The sequence below is a fragment of the Hyperoodon ampullatus genome, assembly GCF_949752795.1.
Source record: "Hyperoodon ampullatus genome assembly, chromosome: 9".
Lineage (NCBI taxonomy): Eukaryota > Metazoa > Chordata > Mammalia > Artiodactyla > Ziphiidae > Hyperoodon > Hyperoodon ampullatus.
Window position 1 is genome coordinate 64,838,427 of NC_136922.1, and position 21,853 is coordinate 64,860,279.

The window sequence follows — 21,853 nt, forward strand, 5'->3', positions numbered from 1 at the left end:
AACTTAGCCCATCTTATCATACTCTGGTAAAGGAAAAGCATCACATGGCATCTCAGATTCCTTCCTGATGGGCCTCAGTTTCTGAGTAAATGGTTACAGATGTGTGAGCTTAAGCCATACTGATTATGTTCTTTTAAATATTCTTTTCTAAAAATTTTGTACTTACTAAGCATTTGACATATTTATAGAATTTTAATATTTGCCATGAGAGGGCAAAAAGATGTCTCTTTACTTTTGACAGGGTTATATAATCTAATTTGGTTATTTAATACAATGAACCTTTTAACTTTGTAATGGCTTTTATTTCATTTAACATCATTAGATTTCTCAGCAGTTACGTAAAATTACACCAAAACCTGTTTTCAAGGTGACCTTTGATTGTCCAGAGAATTATTTTGTTTAAATTAGATCTTGTTTAAATAAGACCATCAGCATAAATGTTCTAATATCCATTTACTTTCTAATTGATGAAACTTTATATTAACTTTAGCTATATATAGACTATTATTATAGATATACATTTACTGTATTCAGTCTCTATATTCAAGGACAAAACCTATGTAAGTAATTTTAATCTTACGTCATCAATGCTTCTCTAGAAAACAAGTGATCAGAGTTTTTAGGTTTTCAGGTACTACCTTTATTCCAAGTTAGTACTGAAGGAAGATAAATTGTCTTTTGTTCTCCATAGGTGCACTATTACATTTTAAAGTGCTATCACTTGAAATTTAAAAACTTACCAATGCATTTGCAGCTTTTTCAAGACATAAATCCTAATGTCATTTCATGCAAGTTTGTTTAAATATTGACTGCTGACCCTTGTGTTCACTGACCTTTTGGCTAGCAGGCATGCGTAAGTGCATTCCTTACTCGGAGGGGTCCATCTGGTTTTAGGTGCAGAATGAAATTTGGAATTTCAGTAGGGACAAACCAAAAGTTTCTTGGATCTTTTTTTTTCTGGTTTCTTAGAGGATAGAACTGTCCTTAGGTCAATGCTGTGAGTTATGTTTTTAGAGTTTTTGTTTTTTGTTTTTGCCCCTGTGGCTGGTATGGTTGTGATTACCACCAGTTTCTCTGGACCTTACTGATTTTACTACCATTTAGGTTCCAGAAAGCTTTCATCTCCTATATCAGGGTTAGCTGGCAAATTTGAGTCTTTCTCTTTGTTTTTTTACTCTATTGGTATGTGAGTTGTTAGCATTTTCAGGGGCATAGATCTGAGTAGAAGTGGTTCTCCTCCAAGAAATCCTTGCCTGTTAGTTTTTCTCTTTCAACCCTCCACCTTCCAAATGAGGAAGAGAAAGCCAGGGAGAGAAAGGTGGAGGTGAAAATAACATATATATATTATACTGAAGTATAGCTGATTTACAATGTTGTGTTAATTTCTGCTGTACAGCAAAGTGATTCAGTTATCTATCTATCTATCTATCTATACACACACACATTCTTTTTTTATATTCTTTTCCATTATGGTTTATCACAGGATATTGAATATAGTTCCCTGTGCTATACAGTAGGACCTTGTTATTTATCCATTCTATATATATAATAGTTTGCATCTGTTAACCCCAAACTCTCAGTTCATCCCTCCCCAGGAAATAACATATTTTTGATGCTGCTTTTTTTTTTTTTAATTTTGGAAATTGTCATTGGCTTACTAGGTTCCCTGAAAGTTGTTAAATGATAGACAACCAGGTACCAGGATATATAGTGCTGGCTCTGAAGACCTAGTTTGAGTACTGTGTACTTTCTCAGCTTTGTGATTTTGGGGGAAATTTATTGAATTTTTTTTTAAACTTAAGGTGCCTCAGTTGTAAAGTGGAAGTAGAAATACTTCTTACAACCTCCGTGTACATTGGTGAATCCTTCTGGACAAAAAACAACAAATAAATGCACATGTATAAATATGTATATACATACATACATACAAACATATATTTAGATTTTTTAAAAATAAATTTATTTATTATTATTATATATTTATTTTTGGCTTACTGTGTGCAGGCTTTCTTCAGTAGTTGTGGCACATGGGCTCAGTAGTTGTGGCTTGTGGGCTCTAGAGCACAGGCTCAGTAGTTGTGGCACATGGGCTTCGTTGCTCCGCGGCATGTGGGATCTTCCCAGGCCAGGGCTCGAACCTGTGTCCCTTGCATTGGCAGGCAGATTCTTAACCACTGTGCCACCAGGGAAGCCCCTATATTTAGATTGTTTTAATCATCTAATATTATCCAGTTTGGGACTATTTCATTTGCTTTGTGATATTTTAAGTTTTTCTTCTAACTTTTGCATTTTTGAACGAATGACAAAGATGCTTCTTAATGGAAAATGTTACATTTGGAATCATTTTTCTTTCTAACACCTCTTTTAATCATAATGTTCTTGCCTGATCACTAGGATATAGCTCTAACTGCATATACTCTAGAAAGCCTAACAACTAGAGAGTAAAATGTGGATAAAGAATCTTTTCTCATTTGGAATGAACTACAAAGTGATTGTAGCACATATGATCTACTAAATGAAGGGAAAGTATTTTTCTTTGTTTTGAAGGAGATTCTTCTTGGCAGACTTCAAAGAAAACATATTGTCCTATTTACTTGCTGAGAGAAGCTTTAGATCTCTCTATTAAATTAGAACATAATGTATTAGGGGCTTGAATATTTTGAGAGTTGGGACAGAAAATTGAATTGCTTGAAAGTGTGGGGAATTTTTTTCTTAGACACTTTGATTCATGTCTTTGGTCTATCATTGTTATAAATGCAGGGAACTTAACCTCATTTATTTCAGAACTGAAATTGGAGGATTTTGTTGTTGTTTAAATAATTACACTTTACTCAGACATAATGGACATAGATAACAAAATGTCACCCAGGGTAGTATTTCATCTATTGGTATAATCTAGCTGAGACTTAAATTGTTTTAACTGTGCTGGCATTCTGTGTCATCAGTATGCTAATTGTTCATAATACTCATGTTTTAGTGCTTTGCTATTTTAAATTTCACTGAAATTGAATTACTTGGAATTGGTAAGAGGATGAGAAGATATTAATATTTTTTAATGTAAACAAATACAAAGCAGTCTTTTTTTTTATTTTTAGGAAGCTTGGGTAATGTGGAACATGGGACCCAATATCAGATCAAATTGATGTATGAACATAATCTTCAGAGAACAGCCTGCAATATGACTTATGGATCATTTGGTGGTGTAAAAGGTAATTTGCATTTAATCATGAGTGTGCTATTGTAAGGACCAGAATATTTGGCCATATAAAAATGGAGAATTGTGTGGTATGAATCTTAGAGAGAGTTAAACATATTTTATTGAAACCTTTATATTCAAATACTTGGGCAAAGTAATAAAAAAAGAAAACTTTAAACACTGAATGTGTTTGATTTTCATATAACCAGCACTTTTTATGTGGTCTACAGAGACATTTCTAAAACTGTCTTTTCTTTACATTTTGTCTTTTATAACATGAGCTGACTGAAATTGAGCTTTTCTGTGGTGGAACTGTGTGCCTGCCTCTCTCAGTGGAAGAAGGGGTTGATCTCTTCACTGATGGGGGTCCCCGCTCTACTTAGGCAGGGTATAGGCAGGGTGAAGCTGTAGACCCCTGTCTCCACCTAATCCACCTCCAGGGCCACTGTACAGGGTTGTGCGGATTGTTTCTAAACCAGGGCACCTGGACCAGGGGCATGTGGAGACTGAAATGCAGACCTGATCCTGCTCATCAAGCCATGTGCTCTGGCCTGGAATAAACATCCCCAGAGGAAGGGTGCCTTTCCTAAATTTCACAAAGGCATTACCTTTATGAAGTACTGGCTCAGTGAGGCTGGGTTTCTCCCACCCTGGTGGTATCTCTCTCTAATTAGCACAAGGTCTACCACCCTAGTTCCAGAGCTTCTGAGTTACCTGGGCTTGGTGCTTGCTTGTGTATACTGTTGCTCTTGGTGTGAGAGAATAATTTACAATCCAACTCCTCTCACTTCACTGTGACAGGACGATAGAGGAGCTGCTGGTGCTGAAATGAGGATAGGAAGCCAGGTGTCGACACCTGTGTGATTGTGTGTGTGTGTGTGTGTGTGTGTGTGTGTGTGTGTGGCACCTGATGAACATGTAACTAGGGATTTTATAATATAGCTCTCTTTGGGCTCAAGTTTTTATGGGTTTATTGTTTAACTGTTAATAAAAAGTAGGCTACCTGTGTTAGATTTTGCTTTAGTGACACAAAAATGCCTTTATTTTGGAAGCATCCTTCACTCATGTGCACTCACTTTTTTCATATATAGAGGTAAAGGCAAGAATATTTTGGGTGGTAATGTACAAATAAACATTTTGTATAATTAAAGTGATATGAGACAAAACACTTTGCTGGATTGCAGTATTGCTTACCTTGAGTAACAGGAATGTTTGGATTATTTGAAGAATATAGGAGATGTCTAGAGTTAGATGAAGAGAGGAGAGAAAAAGCTAAAATTTGATGAGAGGCTAACTTCTGTGAGGTGTCCCCTCCCAACTTCAGCTGTTAGAACCTATTTCTACTGTTCTTTAAAAAAATGTTTGATATGATCAGGGGACCTAGTTCTCCCCTGTTTAATTAACTATTTTCAATGTTCTTTCCCCTACTAAATCCCCAAAAGAAAAATGGCTAAATTCTATACATCTGGAGTAAAAAAAGTTATTATATGAGGAAAAAGTGCTTTGGCTAAATGAAAGTAAGTTTTTATTTTTTGGTAGCCTCAAGACATTTATTTATTTATTTATTTTAAAATTTATTTATTTTTTATTTTATTTAATTTTGATTGTGTTGGGTCTTTGTTGCTGTGCGCAGGCTTTCTCTTGTTGCAGCGAGTGGGGGCCACTCTTTGCTGCGGTATGCAGGCTTTTCATTGCAGTGGCCTCTCCTGCTGTGGAGCACGGGCTCTAGGTGTGCGGGCTTCAGCAGTTGTGGCTCATGGGCTCAGTAGTTGTGGCTCGCGGGCTCTAGAGCGCAGGCTCAGTAGCTGTGGTGCATGGGCTTAGTTGCTCCAAGGCATGTGGGATCTTCCAGGACCAGGGCTCGAACCTCTGTCCCCTGCATTAGCAGGCAGATTCCCAACCACTGTGCCACCAGGGAAGCCCTATTTTTAACAAGACAATTCTTTAGATCACATGTCAAATGTTATCTTACATTGATTGCACTGTACTTTTAGTTTTATTACCAGATCAAGTTAACCCAGTTAAAATAAAGTTTTAACTAAATTAAATAAAAAAGAAGTTCCTTGCTTTTGTGTGACATTTTTGCTATATTCAGTAATGGACTTTCAAAGTAATTAGAGTTGCTACTAGTTTTGAAAAGAATAGGTAACTTTGTACTTATATATCTTCTCTTAGTTCTTAAATTATGGCTTACATTTGTACCTTTTGAAAAAACAAGAGGCGATTATAGTGTATCTTACTTTCCTATGGTTAAGCAGGATATATCCCAATTTGAAACAGAGAGATATACAAGTAGCAGAAGCAATTATTCTTTTTCATGGGTTTGAAACACTTGCATAATATCATTGAGGTATCTAAAAGGAAACATGAAAAAGTAATGGGGTGGTGAGGTAGTAAAAATTAGCCTTTTGGGGGGATTGGCACGGGGAATAGGGAGTTACTGCTAATGGTTACAAGGTTTCTTTTTGGGATGATGAAAATGAACTCAAGTTAGATTATGGTGATGGTTGCACAGCTCTATAAATACACTGAAAACTACTGAGTTTTGTATACTTTTAAGGGGTGGTAAGTAAATTATATCTTAATTGTAAAACTGTTAAAAAATTATCCATGGGATAAAACTTGCTGCTAGAGAGGTGATAGTACAGTCTGTACATCCTACATGGCTTGTGGCCGTGTAAAATTTTACAGTACTCTTATAAAGCAGGTTGACTGTTAAGAACTGTGAAAATGTTCTTGAATGCTGATATGTGGTTTACGGGAATGTATATTAGGAGTGATCCAAAATGTGAAAAAGTCATATCAAATTGCCATATATTTAATTATTTCCTTCCTCTTTGTCCTCCCTTCCTTCCTTTTGTGTATATACATATATTTATTTGTAATATAGAAAACTTAGAAGTGATCTAAATGAGTAACAGAGGAGAATGATTAAGTAAGTTTTGATGCATAGATTCAGTGGGTTATTATGAAGCTGTTGAGATTGTTTGGTTTGCTGAAATGAACATCTTTGAATATAAATCTTTGCCCATGTTTCTTATTATTTTCCTAGGATAGAATGTAGAAGTGGAGTTATTGAGTCAGAAGGTTACAAAATACTTTTTTCTCAAAAAAGCACCCCTGCAAACTATATAAATATATTGTAAAAATACAGAACTTAGGAAGAAGAAAGTAGAAGTCACCCCAAGAAATGCACATTTTAAAAGAAAGCCTATTTTCTAAGCCTGATGCTGCTAGTGTGTCTGATGTGCACCTTTACAGGAGAGAGCGGGTCAGTCTTTTAATCTGAAAACTTCCCTAGGCTTGATTGCTCTATCTGAGTTTTTTTTTTTGATTTGAGTTTAAAAAAGGAAATTGAAAAATTTTTGTCTTCTACCTTCCTCTGTATTTAAGATGTCTTCTTGTGGAATTATTAAGTTGGGTAATCGTGTCAATAGTCCTCAAGAAAGGAATTAAGCAAAAAGAAAACCTAGCAGCATTTTAAACAAATGTGTTTAAAGTACTGATAGGCAGAGGGAGTTTATTTGGTATGTGTATCAGAATGAACTACCACTAGATGGCAGTCCTCTACAACCTTGGGCTTTAGTTGGGTCTCCCTTTGAATACAGAGGTATGGTAAAAAATCACTAACGGAGGAATTTTTATCCCAAATAATACTTTGCCTTTTACTAAAAATAAATGTAACTTCAGAAGAGCAATGGAGTGGGTCTTAACAAAATTAATTATTATAGGTAACATCTCAGAATATAATGTAAAAATGCTTTCTAGCTGTTCTTTTCAAATTTTAATTTGTATCCAAATCGTAAAGGGATCATGATAAAATTGTAGGTTCTAGCTCTGTAAGTCTGGAATTGAACCTGAGAGTTTGAATTTCTGACAGTCTTCCAACCGATGCCAAGTTGCAGAGATCTAGAGGTTTGCTGCCACCCTGCATCTACTGAGTGCTTATTCTGTACCAGGCACTGTCCTAAGGGCTTTATAGGTTGAGTAACTTAAGATATACTTAGTAAATGGTAGAGGAGGGATTCCAACCCAGGCTCTCTGCTTCTAGAATCTTTTGGCATTAACCATACTAAACTGGGCTATCTAGGCTATGAGTAAATTTGCTTTCTCCCTGATTCAGGAAAAAACTTTCCAATCAGAAAGATGTGTACTTGGTTTGACTAAAGATGGTGCATAACTTTGGTTCTGCACAGATTATGGAAAACATGTTGGGTAATTTCTGGGTCAGATATTTGCTTTCTCAATTTCATTTCTTTGGTTGGTACTTTGGTTTATAAGAAAAGTACCCCCTAAAATAATCAGAGTTTATATGTGTGTGGAGGTAATATATTATTTGAAATTAGCAAAAGAGTAATTACTGTTTTTTTCTAACCTCTTTTTGTTTGCTTGCTTGTTGAGAAAACCTTTCAAAAATACCCTTTATACATTTGCAAAAACTCAAAGGTGCATTTATTTGATGCCGTAAGTTTTGGTTTTACCTCAAGCTATGTTGCAATGTCTATTAATGAGAAAAAAGTGCCAAAGAAATAGGAAATCTAGTTTTATGAACTACTTGAAGAATATTTGCCTAGTAGCTTCCATTATTCAAACTACTATCTGCCATTCCAGAATTTAAATAAAAATTCTTTCCATATTATACTTTTTAGTGGGAAATGATTGAAATGTGTGATATTAGTGGCTATATTGGGCTTTTTTTTTTTACAGAGGGGTGTGGAAGATGTGTTTGAAGTTTAAAATGTTTATAGTTTCTTTGATTTTAATCTAAGCCGCTTTTTTGAAGGAACATGTGACTCTGGGTTTTTGTAAATATGGTAGTTTATCTATGCTTTTTATACTATTGACAAATTAATGCTTGCAAAATTTAGTGAGTGACATAAGTATGGACGATCAAATTATAGTTTGGAAATATACTAAATCAATTTTGAAAAGGTGGATTTGAATTGATTTAAAAATATGTTACTAAAATTGGTGTTATTTGTTTTGTTTGGGAATTTGAATTCTACTTGTTTTTGAAAAAAGGAACAAGTGATATGTCTTGCCGGATTTTCCTCTGCTTTTGTTTCACTGTGTCACTACAACTTCCAATGGTTTTTTTTTAAATTTTTATTTATTTATTTATTTATTTTTGCGTTACGCGGGCCTCTCACTGTTGTGGCCTCTCCCGTTGTGGAGCACAGGCTCCGGACGCGCAGGCTCAGCGGCCATGGCTCACGGGCCCAGCCGCTCCGCGGCATGTGGGATCTTCCCGGACCGGGGCACGAACCCGTGTCCCCTGCATTGGTAGGCGGACTCTCAACCACTGTGCCACCAGGGAGGCCCCTTCCAATGGTTTTTGAGATGATACTTTACCTAATTAAGATAAGCTTGCCATTTCAGAATAGTATTTGGAAAAGAACATCATTAATGTTTACTGACAAAAACCCAGTGATGGAATGAAGAAGGAACATTATTGTTTTAAGGTCAACAACTGTGTATACCTAGTTTGGTAAAATATGATACTTTGTGTAGTCTATGTAATGTATCTTGCTACTATCAAGATAAATTTGAGCTAGAATTTCCTTTACTCATAATGTGACTTATAGACCCTATAGTAAGTTGCATCCTCAATTACCCAAAATTTATCCTGTAGGGCTGAGACAGGTTGATGAACCTTATAATGTATAGGAACCTTTCAAATGTGTGACAAGGACAGTGGGAAGAAATAGTTGATTTGTTGGAGATGTACGGGAACTTTCAGGGACTAGAGCAAGTGTGGTAATTGCATCATCTCTCTCTGTGTGTCTGTTTGTCCGTCCATCCATTCATTCATCCATCCATCCATCCATCCATCCATCCATCCCTCCCTCCCTCCCTCCATCCATCCAATGCCCATTTACTGAGAATCTTCTGAATGCCCAGGCACTGTACTAGTTTCTCAGAGTAGAAAGATTATAAAGTCTTTGAGGAATCTTCGAGGACACAAGATGAAATCTTGATCTGATGAACAAAATGCCTTCCATGATATTTTGTTGAAAAATTGAACTTGAATACATTTTTATTTGAAAAATTACACTGGATTATGATGGGCCAGTTTTGTTCCTTAAAACTTTTTCCCATTACATAATTTGTGCTTTTTAGTCCATGTTGAATTATTGCCGTCTCTTCATAATGAATTGTGGTTTATTAAAAAAAGGCTCTATAATACTTCAATAGTGATTATCACCATCACCTGGTTCTTTATTCAATTTTTAACTTTCTCCAACACTTTGCTTCTTTGCTCTTATTTTTTATATTTATCTTCCATTTATTTATTCATTCATTCAATCTATCTATCTATCTATAATTTTACTGTGGTAAGAAAAATTAACATGAAATCTACTTTTTAAATAGATTTTTAAAAATTGAGGTATAATTGACATACAACATTATATTAGCTTCACGTGTACAATAGAATGATCTGATATTTGTATCTCTTAACAGATTTAAAATCATATAACACAGTATTGTTATGTACAGTCTGCTCTAATTTTTAAAATTAATTTTCTTGATCATAAATTTTTGTTTTTCATGAGAGTATTTATATTTTGAGCTTCCCTGGTAATAGACAACTCAAGACTTAAAAAATGTTGCCATCAAAACCCAAAACTTCCCAATTTCTGTATAGGCCACAATTCTGCTTTTCCACTGGATGTGCTTCTTTTCTCTTTTGAATCTTGCCATTGGTACAACTGAGAATTCTTTTGATTGCAGTTGACAGTTGGCTTAAGCAAGAGTATGAAATTTACTGGCTCTCATCATCTGGGCCTTCAACGTGATCAGATCTGGTTTCTCTCTTTTCATCTCTTGCTTCCGTTTCCTTGGACAGGCTATTTCCCCCTGGTTACAAGATGGCTATAGCAGCTCTAAATTTTACTTCTCAGATTCTAGTCCATGTGAAAAAGTGCCTGCTTTCCTCCCAGAAGGCTCAGCAAAACTCTCTTCCCAATTCAGTGGCTCTGGTTGGGCATCTCTGAACTGTTACTCTCACCAAAGTAATGTGATTACACTTGGGCTAGAGTTCCTTTTGCTGAAGGTATAGTGAATTCTCCTTTTACAAATAAGATTGAGAGTGGGGAGGGGTGGATTTTCCGGGGAATATCAGTGAATAATTAACTGTGGTGAGTTTGAGGATTTCAGAGCTGGTCAAGGAAAAAGACTATGAGATGGCAGTAGCACACAATGAGCTTTTTTTGGGTGGTGCTTTGACAGGATTTCTTATGAGGGGAAGTCCCTTGCAGCAGGAGATCTTCCAGAGACGGTGACACAGGACCACCACCCAGAAGGGGAAGAGGGCAAGGAAACTCCCAGGGGAGGCGGAAGTTCGAGTGGGGCTTCTGTGTCTAGGTGAAGTTGCTCAGATGCAGGATTGTGAGTCTCTGTCAGGGAGCTGTGAAGGGCAGCCATGGCTTGGAGCCTTTTAGAGCCCCAGGATTTGTCTTATGTGTGGCTAGCAGATGTTAGGTGCAGTTTCGCAGGCTATGCAAAGAACGTACACTCTAAATGGGTAAAGATATGCTAATTTGGGCTATACTTAAAGCAGTTGGAGGTGTGAACATTTGAGTTTGGTATCTATCTGTGGGTTTTGAGTTCACTTTCAGCCTGCTGTGAGGAAGTAAACAATGTAGGGTAACGTGCCTTTCCTTTAAAATGGCAAAAAGTTTCACACATTGATTTTAAACCTATGCACATTTTATATTCTCGGAAAGCCGTCTTGAGGTGCACATAGGGTGTGTCCAGTCACACCTCAGGATCTTTGGTAACATTGTCTGCTGGTGGATGGGGAGTATCCTGTATCAGTACTCTGGGACTGATGGGGAGCATATGTGACAGCACTTCTGACAGTCATCGATGCCCTCTGCTGATTCTCGGTTCTGTTTTTTCTTCACCTGTCTTTCATATGTTATCTTCCTCTTTCTCTCTCTCCCTGCCTTTCTTTGTAGTGCGTTTGTGGAATTGCCAGGGCAGTCTCTCTTTATCTTGCTGAAGTGTAGCCAGGTCAACTCTGTCTGGGTCAGTTTGCTTTTTAACGGTGCTGGTGAATTTTCCTTGCCTTTACTCCTACTCAACCAGAGATGAGTTTGTTTTCCCTTCTGACACACTGTTTTGAGGGCTAGATGTTGCTCAGGGAGTATCTGTGGCTGTGGCAGCCATACTGGACCATCCAGCATCAGCCCTGTCTTTTGTGGTTTTGTTCGTCTTGGATCACTTTTTACTCCACCTGGATGGTCTTTAACTTGTTATCTTGGAAGGTGGGAGGGTATTCTCTGGCTTTGGATTTTCTCCGTGCTGACTTCCTCCCCCACTCCCCCTCTTCCTCCCACCTCGTCCTTTCCTTCTGGCCCCTTGTGGGGTATGTGTGAGGCTTCTCTAGCCCATCTTGCCCTCCCCATCCTCATCATCATTGTTGGAGATATTTAGTGTGGCTGCTATTCTTACAGTCTATGGCCTTTACTGTTGTTTTTCTTTTGGCAGAAAAACACCAACATGGTAAAATTTGTTTTTCTTATCTGATAGAAAGGGAATGTGGTAAAGGTAGAGGTTTTGTTATTCTGGGCATTTCCATTTCTCCAGGCTGTCTATATCCCTTCTGGATCTGTCTTTCCCTAAATTTGGGAGTTTTAGTAAGGTTTCAGAATTTTGTTTATTCATAACCTCACCACCCCTCCTCCTTATGTGGAGTTTGGATTTAGCACCTTCAAAAAATGCACTAAGTCTAGCCCTGAAGATTCTTGGAAACATCTACGTTTCTTGATTGTCACCATTTTTCAAAGGTTATGGCATGAAGTTGTGTTTCTTCTTCTGTTCCACTGCTGCTGGTGTATGTTTACTATTCTTTTTATCATTTAATTATTTTTGTTTATTTAGTCCACAATGTTACATTTTTGAAAGGGTTTTTTGAAAGTAGTCCCTGGATTGCCAGATTTGATGAACGGATGTTTATTATAAAAATTCTTCTGGATTCAACAGTTCAGTTGTTTGGATGATTCTGGTAGACTCCTGGATAGATGATCTTTTATTTTATTTCTATTATTTGAGCTATTTATTTAGTACAGATTAATTTCTTTGTACTTGGTGTGAACGTCTTTTTGCCAGACTGTTCTTGGCTTTTAAACTGTGGGTTCTTGGCTTTTAAATTGTGTGTGTGTGTGTTTTAATGTGGTCAAATCATTCCTTTCCTGTTCAATTTATTCTAGTTGTTCTAAGCTTAGAAAGATCTCTCCTTTGCAGAGTTTTGATGTTTCTGTCTTCTGTAGTTTGATTTTCCAACAGGAATTTTTATATTTATTTATAGAGAAGACTATATGGAGAGAGCTGATATTTATTATCTTCTCTATGTTGTGCTATTGCATTTAACCCTGTAAGATAGGTGACTTAATTACCATTTCCCAGATTGGGAAACAGAAGCTCACAGACTGTAAGTGTCTTGCTGCAAATCATACCTGGACAGAGGGAGGCCTTGAATCCAGAGCTATCTGATTTGTGGACTTAAAAAATTATTCACGGGCTTCCCTGGTGGCGCAGTGGTTGAGAGTCCGCCTGCTGACGCAGGGGACACGGGTTCGTTCCCCGGTCCGGGAGGATCCCACATGCCGCAGAGCGGCTGGGCCCGTGAGCCATGGCCTCTGAGCCTGCGCGTCCGGAGCCTGTGCTGCACAACGGGAGAGGCCACAGCAGTGAGAGGCCCGCGTACCACAAAAAAAAAAAAAACCCAAAACAAAATGACCCACATAACTCTCAACTGTTAGGTTGTGAATAATTTTTTATTTTTCCGAAAAAAATGTTAGCCCAGTGCCCTCATTCTAGCCAACTTCTGAGTTTTGTTTTCTTCTTTAACAAGCACGTGTTGAACATCTACTACAGTGCATGGGTCATGTAGTTACTGTTAACCACCATAGTGGTAAAAATGGAAGTGATTTCTTGGGCTTCCTGGATTCACCTTTGCTCAAATTATTTCTCAATATGCCAGTGAGGCAGCACTTATACAAGATAAACTTACCAATAGAAATAATCAGTTTTTTCATCTACTTGGGGTTGTGTTGCTATACATTGTTGATTCTTTTGTTATTAATATGTTTTTCAGCATAAAATGTGATATTCAAAATTATTTGAGTGTTTGTGATAATGTTCACAAATCAAAAAGTTTTTATTTTTCAAAAATTATTTAAATTCTTTAATATTTAGTCTAAAAGACATTTCTTCTCTTTAACCCTTTTATCTCTCTTCTTTTTGTGCCTTGTGAAAGCTCATTTTCCTTTAATTCTTTCAGTTCTTTTATTTTACTTTGATTTTTTCAGTCAAATGGAACTTCAAAAAAATAGAATTTTTATCAAGGAAAGGTTAATGTCAGAGTGTAGACATAATATGGGCATGGTATAGATTATAAAGGTCTGACAGCACAGTAGTCCCACGTTTGTGACTGAGGTGGAAAGAAAATACTATATATAAAAGGTTCAGTATGTTTGGGAATATAATTGTCAGTAAAGGAGGCGAACAGATTTTACCAATAATATATATGAGCATGGTGGAATATTTTTTAAATCATAAAATGACTTCTATAAGCTTGTATGGGATTATATTGTCACATAAATAAAAATTCATGAATTCTTTGGAACAAAAAAGCCCGCCAAAGAAAATAGTGAATTGAAGAATAAGTAAGTCACCTTTGCCTCATCTTGAGGCAACCCTAGATAATCAGATCCTCAGCCTTCAAATAACTTCTAATTGTCTGAACTGGAGCCTTTTTCTTGTCTGCCAAGGAAATGTATTAGTGGCCACATGTGGTTGCTGAGAGGCTATACTTCTCAAAGCTGTCTGGATTCTTTGATTGCCATCCAGAGAGTGAGCTGATATGCTCAAGTGGGGTGAATGAACAGCCAGAACACAGCCTTGCTTTTCTGTGTAGGGATGTTAGCACTAATAAAAGATTAATGCTATTTTCCTTATAGGGAATCAAAAAATAATGTTTGGATAACCCTTGTCTCACTAGTGAACCATACGGCCTCTATTTTCTAATAGATATGGTTGAAATGTTGGAAAAAAATGTTGTGGAAGAATCCCTATACTGTGCTTGCTCCCATTCCTTGCTTAAGCATTAAAGTATAGGTGTTTTATAATATTGGAGAACTTCCCTCGTTTGTTTTTAAGATCCTTTATGGATCCACAGTGAAAAGTCAGAAGATCAGGAGGATGATAGTATTGATTCTCATCCTGGGCTGGTTTTTCTCATATATATGGTATTCAGTTATAAAATCTCTGGTCCAAGACCCATAAAACAATGTTACTTTCAAATAGCATCTTCCTGTATATTATGTTTTATAAAACCTTTAGTTCCTGCGGGAATGTTATAAAGAGAGTTCCCTGTACTCTGCAAATTCATTTTTTACACGATCATTTAAAGTTGTTACTTTTCCTGAAAGGTGAATTCTGATTCCCTCTATACATACGCTATAGAAATTTAGTGGTTAAATGCCTCCTTGCCTACTCTGGTTAAGAGGGGGAAAGGTTAAAAAGAATATTTGAAGTTTCTTGGTGTTGTATGAAAAAAATACTTTCTTTCATGGTGGCTGAATGCCAAGGCTGGAAAAGTGTTATGGGAATGTCTGTGATCAGAACTACCTTTGACAAGAAGATGGTTAAATATGGTAGTCTTGATAGGATTTGACAGCCAATTTTGATCTCTATATATGTTTAATCATGGTCCCCTTCTTAAGAGTGGAATAACTAAGCTATTAAATATTTTACTCAACTGAGAAGGAAAATGATTACCATAAAACTACTTTATTCAGATGACACTGTGATATAAAGGGTTCCAACATTTAAAAAAATTCAGTTACAAAATACATTGTCATGGGAAATGAACAATCTCCCCCCCAACCCCCAGTCTCTCTTGAATTAAGTTGATTCATTAACCCTTTTCCATTCTACATGGAAACTCTTGCTTGCAGATTTAAATTCTAAAGCACAAGGTAGAGATACATGTTAATGCTTAATATGAAAAACAAATGTTGTGTTGACTACTACCATGTTAAAGGTATTTTCAAAGTGCATTAGTAGTCCTCTGTGTAGAGGTTTTACATATAAAATAAATTTTAAGTAGATTAGCTTTTTGATGGATATTTGGGTGGTTTCCAGTTTTTGACTAAAATGAATAAAGGCTATAAACATCCTTATATAATTCTTTATGTGGACAGTACAAAAATAAAAGAGTTAGGGCCTCCCTGGTGGCGCAGTGGTTGAGAGTCCGCCTGCCGATGCAGGGGATACGGGTTCGTGCCCCGGTCTGGGAGGATCCCATATGCCGCGGAGCGGCTGGGCCCGTGAGCCATGGCTGCTGAGCCTGCGCATCCGGAGCCTGTGCTCCGCAACGGGAGAGACCACAACAGTGAGAGGCCCGCATACCACAAAAAAAAAAAAAAAAAAAAAAAATAAAAGAGTTAAACAAATGTAGGATGATTTTAAAAATTATACTGCCACAATTTTTTCCCAATCTTTTTGCTATTAAAAATTTTAAAGACGTTCAAGATTATCGAGAGTAGAGTTCTAATATTAGTAGTAATAAAGTACTACTCTTGATTTATGTGCAAGAGTAGTATTGTGTGTGTTTACTTAAACGTTAAAGACATAAAATGTGTACCTTCAGTATTTCATATAGTACATAATTTAAGTCACTTCTGGCCAATTTAGAATATCAGAAATTATTAAGCTTGGCATATCAGAATAAGCCCCGTCCCATCTTATATTAATATTTGAACTGTATTTCTGCCTAAGTTAAAAATAAACAGTGATTTTAAACCAAATTTCCTTACATTGAAATTTGTGAATAAGAACCTTTTAAAGCAGCATTTGTAGATCTTTGCTAAAATAAGACAGTACTATTTAATACAGAAACAATAACTGAAAAGTATTCCTAAATCTAATTTGGAAAGTTATATTCATGATTTTAGGGGACTGTGAACATAAAAATGTGTGAGTGGAAAATTAAGATTTCATATAGCTTTTTGCAGCTGGTTGATTAAGTCCTATACAGTTCATTGTCCTAAACATGAAATTTGTACAAGGTTTTGGAAGGCAGGAGTTGTATATTAAAAGTGCTTGCTTCCAAGGTAGTACAAACTGGTTTTTAACAGTCTATCATCTTTCATTTACCAAAGGAAATATGTAAAAAGAAAAGGAAAATGTTCAGCAGGAACAAAACGTTGAGATGATGAAAAGCTACAAGGAAAGAAAAAAGACTTTAGAAAGGCTATTAAAAAGAAACTAGCTTTTTTCCTCAACAATCTGTCTGAATTCATTTTGCTTTCATTATATATCTAGCCTGGAGGCAAAGTATGTTGAGTATTACAACAAAGAGGGTGTTATAAGGAGGATTCTTTTTTCAATAATAAAGTATAACATATGTGTAAACCATGCAACTTTGTAACAGGAAACTTTATAATATAGGAGGACTGTGCTTAGCTTTTCCACAATTTTGGAAGAATACGTTTTATTAGGCGTTAGACAAAGAAATTATCAACTGACTTTTTTGCTGTAAGGCTGAAAGATTTGTTATGACCATTTCTAGACTTTAGCAGGAGTTTTAATGTAGGTCCTGATATATTAGGAACAGTGCCTAGCACTATTAATATGTCTACTGTTGGTAGTTCTCTTAAGGAATATGATGTTTAACTTTTGCCTTTCAATAAAAAATTATTCCAAATCCTGTTATTCTGTGGTTTTCTCAGCAGTATTAGGCTGTTCTTGAATTGATCAACACATAATATAATTTGGGAACACAATCAATAGTTCTTTTCTTTTTGAAAGATTGTGACAAATTCTACCTGAAACTTGGGAAATTGGCTCCATCATTCATCCCTTACTCTTTCTTTGCTTCTCTTGCCCAACTTCCTGAAAACCATATTGTTTTGATGTCAGTATGTAGAATAGATTATCTGTTGGGGAATCAGTGTATTAATTATATTGGAATAAATGTAAGCGTGACAAATGACATAGATTAGTAGGCATTGGGCCTAATAGGTTATTCAGTTAATGAGGGCATTAAAATTAAGGACCTCTAATATGCCTGAACCATATTTCTTGTAAATTTTCCTCAGTTTTGAGATTAACTGGCAATAGCTATATTTTTCTGGCTTTTAAAGGCTAATATCTTATGGTAGAGTTTTAGGATTTATATAGTGCTTATTATAGAATCGATAAGCTGTTCGTATTTATCACACAGTTGCTGAAGTGAGCTAGAAGAAGTGTAGAAGTCAGTCTTCTACTTTTTTGGCTTTTCAATAATCTATTTTTTAAAAAATATTATACCTACTTATTCTCCTCTCCTCCCTCTCCCACTTAAAAATTACACACTATGTACATTTATGTACTGTCTTAAATCAAGGTGGGGGAATTTAATGATACTTTTTAATATGGTACAATCCACTGCAGGGCTGTTGGAAAATCAGAGATGAAGCTCCTAGGCTTAGGAGAGAGATGTTAGAAGTGTATTAGCAAAATATTTTGTTACATCTTTAAAAATAGACCACTTACTTTAACAATTTATTTACTTATTTATTTTATTTTTTAACAATTTTTTAAATTGAAGTATAGTTGGTTTACAGTGTTGTGTTATTTTCAGTCAGCAGAGTGATTAACTTTTGCCTTTTTTTTTAAATTAAGGGTACTTTAATTAATTTTATTTTTGGCTGTGTTGGGTCTTCGTTTCTGTGCAAGGGCTTTCTCTAGTTGTGTCAAGCGGGGGCCACTCTTCATCACGGTGCACGGCCCTCTCACTGTCGTGGCCTCCCTTGTTGCAGAGCACAGGCTCCAGACTCACAGGCTCAGTAGTTGTGGCTCACGGGCCTAGTTGCTCCGCGGCATGTGGGATCTTCCCAGACCAGGGCTCGAACCTGTGTCCCCTGCATTAGCAGGCAGATTCTCCACCACTGCACCACCAGGGAAGCCCCAACTTTTGCCTTTTTTAAATCAGCAGAGTAATTCAGTTATACGTATATATACATATTCTTTTTCGTATTCTTTTCCATTATGAGTTACTATAGGATATGGAATATAGTTTCCTGTGCTGTACAGTTGGTCCTTGTTGTTCATCTATTTTGTATATAGTGTGTATCTGCTAATCCCAAACTCCTACTTTATCCCTCCCCCACTCCCTTTCCCCTTTGGTAACCATAAGTTTGTTTTCTATGTCTGTGAGCCTGTTTCTGTTTTGTAAATAAGTTCATTTGTGTCATATTTTCTTTTCTTTTCTTTTTTTAGTTTTCAACCAAGAATATTTTTTTTAATTTTATTTTTTTATTGAAATATAGTTGATTTACAATGTTGTCTTATTTTCAGGTGTACAGCAAAGTGGTTTAGTTATACATCTATATCTATACCTGTATCTGTATATTCTTTCTCAGATTCTTTTCCCTTATAGGTTATTACAAAATATTGAGTATAGTTCTCTGTGCTATACAGTAGGTCCTTGTTGGTTATCTGTTTTATATATAGTAGTGTATATGTGTTAATCCCAAACTCTTAATTTATCTCTCCCTACCTTCCCCTTTGGTAACCATAAGTTTATTTTCTATGTCTGTGGGTCTATTTCTGTTTTGTATACAAGTTCATTTGTATCATTTTTTTTTTTTAGATTGCACATGTAAGCAATATCATATGATATTTGTCTTTCTCTGTCGGGCTTACTTCACTTGGTATGATACTCTCTGGGTCCATCCATGTTGCTGCAAATGGCATTATTTCATTCTTTTTTATGGCTGAGTAGTGTTTCACTGTGTATATATACTACATCTTCTTTATCCATTTATCTGTCGATGGACATTTAGGTTGGTTCCATGTCTTAGCTACTGTAAATAGTGCTGCTCTGAACATTGGGGTGGATGCGTCTTTCTGAATTAGAGTTTTTTCCAGATATGTGGCCAGGAGTGGGATTGCTAGATCATATGGCAACCCTATTTTTAGTTTTTTTAAGGAACCTCCATACTGTTTTCCATAGTGGTTGCACCAATTTACATTCCCACCAACAGTGTAGGAGGATTCCCTTTTCTCCACACCCTCTCCAGCATTTGTTATTTGTAGACTTTTTAATGATGGCCATTCTGACCCGTATGAGGTGGTACCTCATTGTAGTTTTGATTTGCATTTCTCTGATAACTAGTGATGTTGAACATGTTTTCATATACCTATTGGCCATCTGTATATCTTCTCTGGAGAAAAGTCTATTTAGGTCTTCTGCCCATTTTATGATTGGATTTTTTGTTGTTGTTTTTGTTATTGAGTAGTATGAGTTGTTTGTATATTTTGTCCTTGTTGGTTGCATCATTTGCAAATATTTTCTCCCACTCCATAGGTTGTCTTTTCATTTTGTTTATGGTTTCCTTTGCTGTGCAAAAGCTTTAAAGTTTGATTAGGTCCCATTTGTTTATTTTTGCTTTATTTCTATTGCCTTGGGACACCGACCTAAGAAAACCTTGGTGCGATTTATGTCAGAGAATGTTTTGCCTGTGTTCTCTTCTAGGAGTTTTATGGTGTTGTGTCTTGTATTTAACTCTATAAGCCATTTTGAGTTTATTTTTGTGCATAGTGTGAGGGTGTGTTCTAACTTCATTGATTTCCATGTGGCTGTTCAGCTTTCCCCACACCACTTGCTGAATAGACAGACTGTCTTTTCTCCATTTTATGTTCTTGCCTCCTTTGTTGAAGATTAATGACTGTAAATGTGTGGGTTTATTTCTGGGCGGTCTATTCTGTTCCACTGATCCACGTATCTGTTTTTGTGCCAATACCACATTTTACAGTATTGTCTGAAGTCTGGGAGGGTTATGTCTCTGGCTTTGCTTTGGCAATTCTAGGTCTTTTATGGTTCCATATAAATTTTAGGATTATTTGTTCTAGTTCTGTGAAAAATGACATGGGTAATTTGATAGGGATCACATTAAATCTGTAGATTGCTTTGGGTAGTGTGGCCATTTAAGCAGTATTAATTCTTCCAATCCAAGACTATGGGATATCTTTCCATTTCCTTGAATCGTCTTCAATTTCTTTATCAGCGTTTTATAGTTCTCAGCATATAAGTCTTTCACCTCCTTGTAGACCATTTACTTTAAACCTTGCAAAATGACAGAAACATTCAAAATAACTTTTAACCATGTGCAATTTATTTGGTAAAAATAAAATGTCAAATAGTACTGACAAACTTATGAAGGCATCAGCCCCCCACTTCCCCCTACTCTCCAATATGATTCATTTCTACCTTTAGTTTTTCTGATGGCTAACTCCTTATCTCTAAATAATGAGATGAGGTTCTCCATATCCTTGCCAACACGTTATTATTTATCTTTTTGATTATAGCAACTCTAGTGGGTATATGGTGGTATCTCATTTTGGTTTTGATTTGTGTTTCTCTGATGGCTAGTGATTTTGAACACCTTTTGATGTGATTATTGGCTACTCATTTATATTTAACAGTCAAGCAATAAAGGCTAACTGCAAACCATGTGTCCTTGGGGCTGGGGGCCAGGGCTTATCAACTGGTGGGCTTCATCTTAGGGCAGTTAGGGACTACCTCACTGTTTCATTGGGGGCTCAGTTATCAGTAGCTGAGCTCACTATCGGTATCGGGGCTCACTTCTCCTGAGGTGCTTTTCTTTCTTTAGAGGTTTCTTTAAGTCCTCTCTGGGGAGAATAGCTAGTCCCATGTTTTCTGGAGCTTGGTGGAGAAGGGAGTTAGAGGATTGACTATCCAGGATGTAGACAGTTTTTTTTTTATCCTTGTATTTTCAGTTGTTTGCCCTGTTCCCATGCTGTTTCACACTTGGTGTCCCTCTAATCTGGAATCACTTGCTTAGTTCAACTTCTGCAGAGATTACATTTTCTGTATCCTGTGGAGGTCTGGGTACCTAAATGTTAATTACACAGACATTAAAATATTACCCTTATCTTTAGATCCCACCGCACCCCACTTTCTGTGGTGCCTGGTGCTTTTCAGAATTTTGGGAGGTGGATAAATGTATTCCTTTCTAAGCATTTAGATTTGACCTTTCTCTTCTCTTCTCTATTTTTTTTTTTTTTTTTTTTTTTTTTTTTTTTTTTTTTTTTTTGCGGTACATGGGCCTCTCACTGTCGTGGCCTCTCCCATTGCGGAGCACAGGCTCCGGACGCGCAGGCCCAGCAGCCATGGCTCACGGGCCCAGCCGCTCCGCGGCACGTGGGATCTTCCCAGACCGGGGCACGAACCCGTGTCCCCTGCATCGGCAGGCGGACTCCCAACCACTGCGCCACCAGGGAAGCCCTTCTCTTCTCTATTGTTTACCTTTTCTTTGTTCACTTTCTATCTTCACAGATTGTGGTTAGGCTTACCATAGTTCTGATTTCTTTGAAGGAGTTGATGTCTGTTTATTTTACTCCTTGTTGTTTGGTGTGGTTTGTTGCTGTTGTTTTTTTTTTTAGAGGAGACATAAGGGTCTTTAGCTGATTATCTTGAAATGGGAAGTCATACTTGCTCTTTTGATATAATGCTTCTATAAAATATTGAGGAGAAATTTGTCCTCAGAGTCACTAGTCAGTTAAAAGAAAATCTGAGTGCCTGTCTCCACAGGCTTTTAATTCTACCCTGAGTAAAATAATAATAAAGGGGGTGAGAAT

General features: G+C 36.6%; 1 protein-coding gene across 4 annotated transcripts in view; it reads left to right on the plus strand.

The window, feature by feature from the left end:
- Window positions 1–21,853, plus strand: part of BBS9 (Bardet-Biedl syndrome 9) — a gene marked incomplete at both ends in the record, with an annotated part of 471,339 nt that overhangs the window by 12,434 nt on the left and 437,052 nt on the right. For all 4 annotated transcript variants that reach the window (XM_079711010.1, XM_079711009.1, XM_079711012.1 and 1 more), the window contains one exon: window positions 3,096–3,209. In XM_079711010.1, the coding sequence (XP_079567136.1) occupies window positions 3,096–3,209 (114 nt within the window). The remainder of the gene's footprint in view (window positions 1–3,095; window positions 3,210–21,853) is intronic.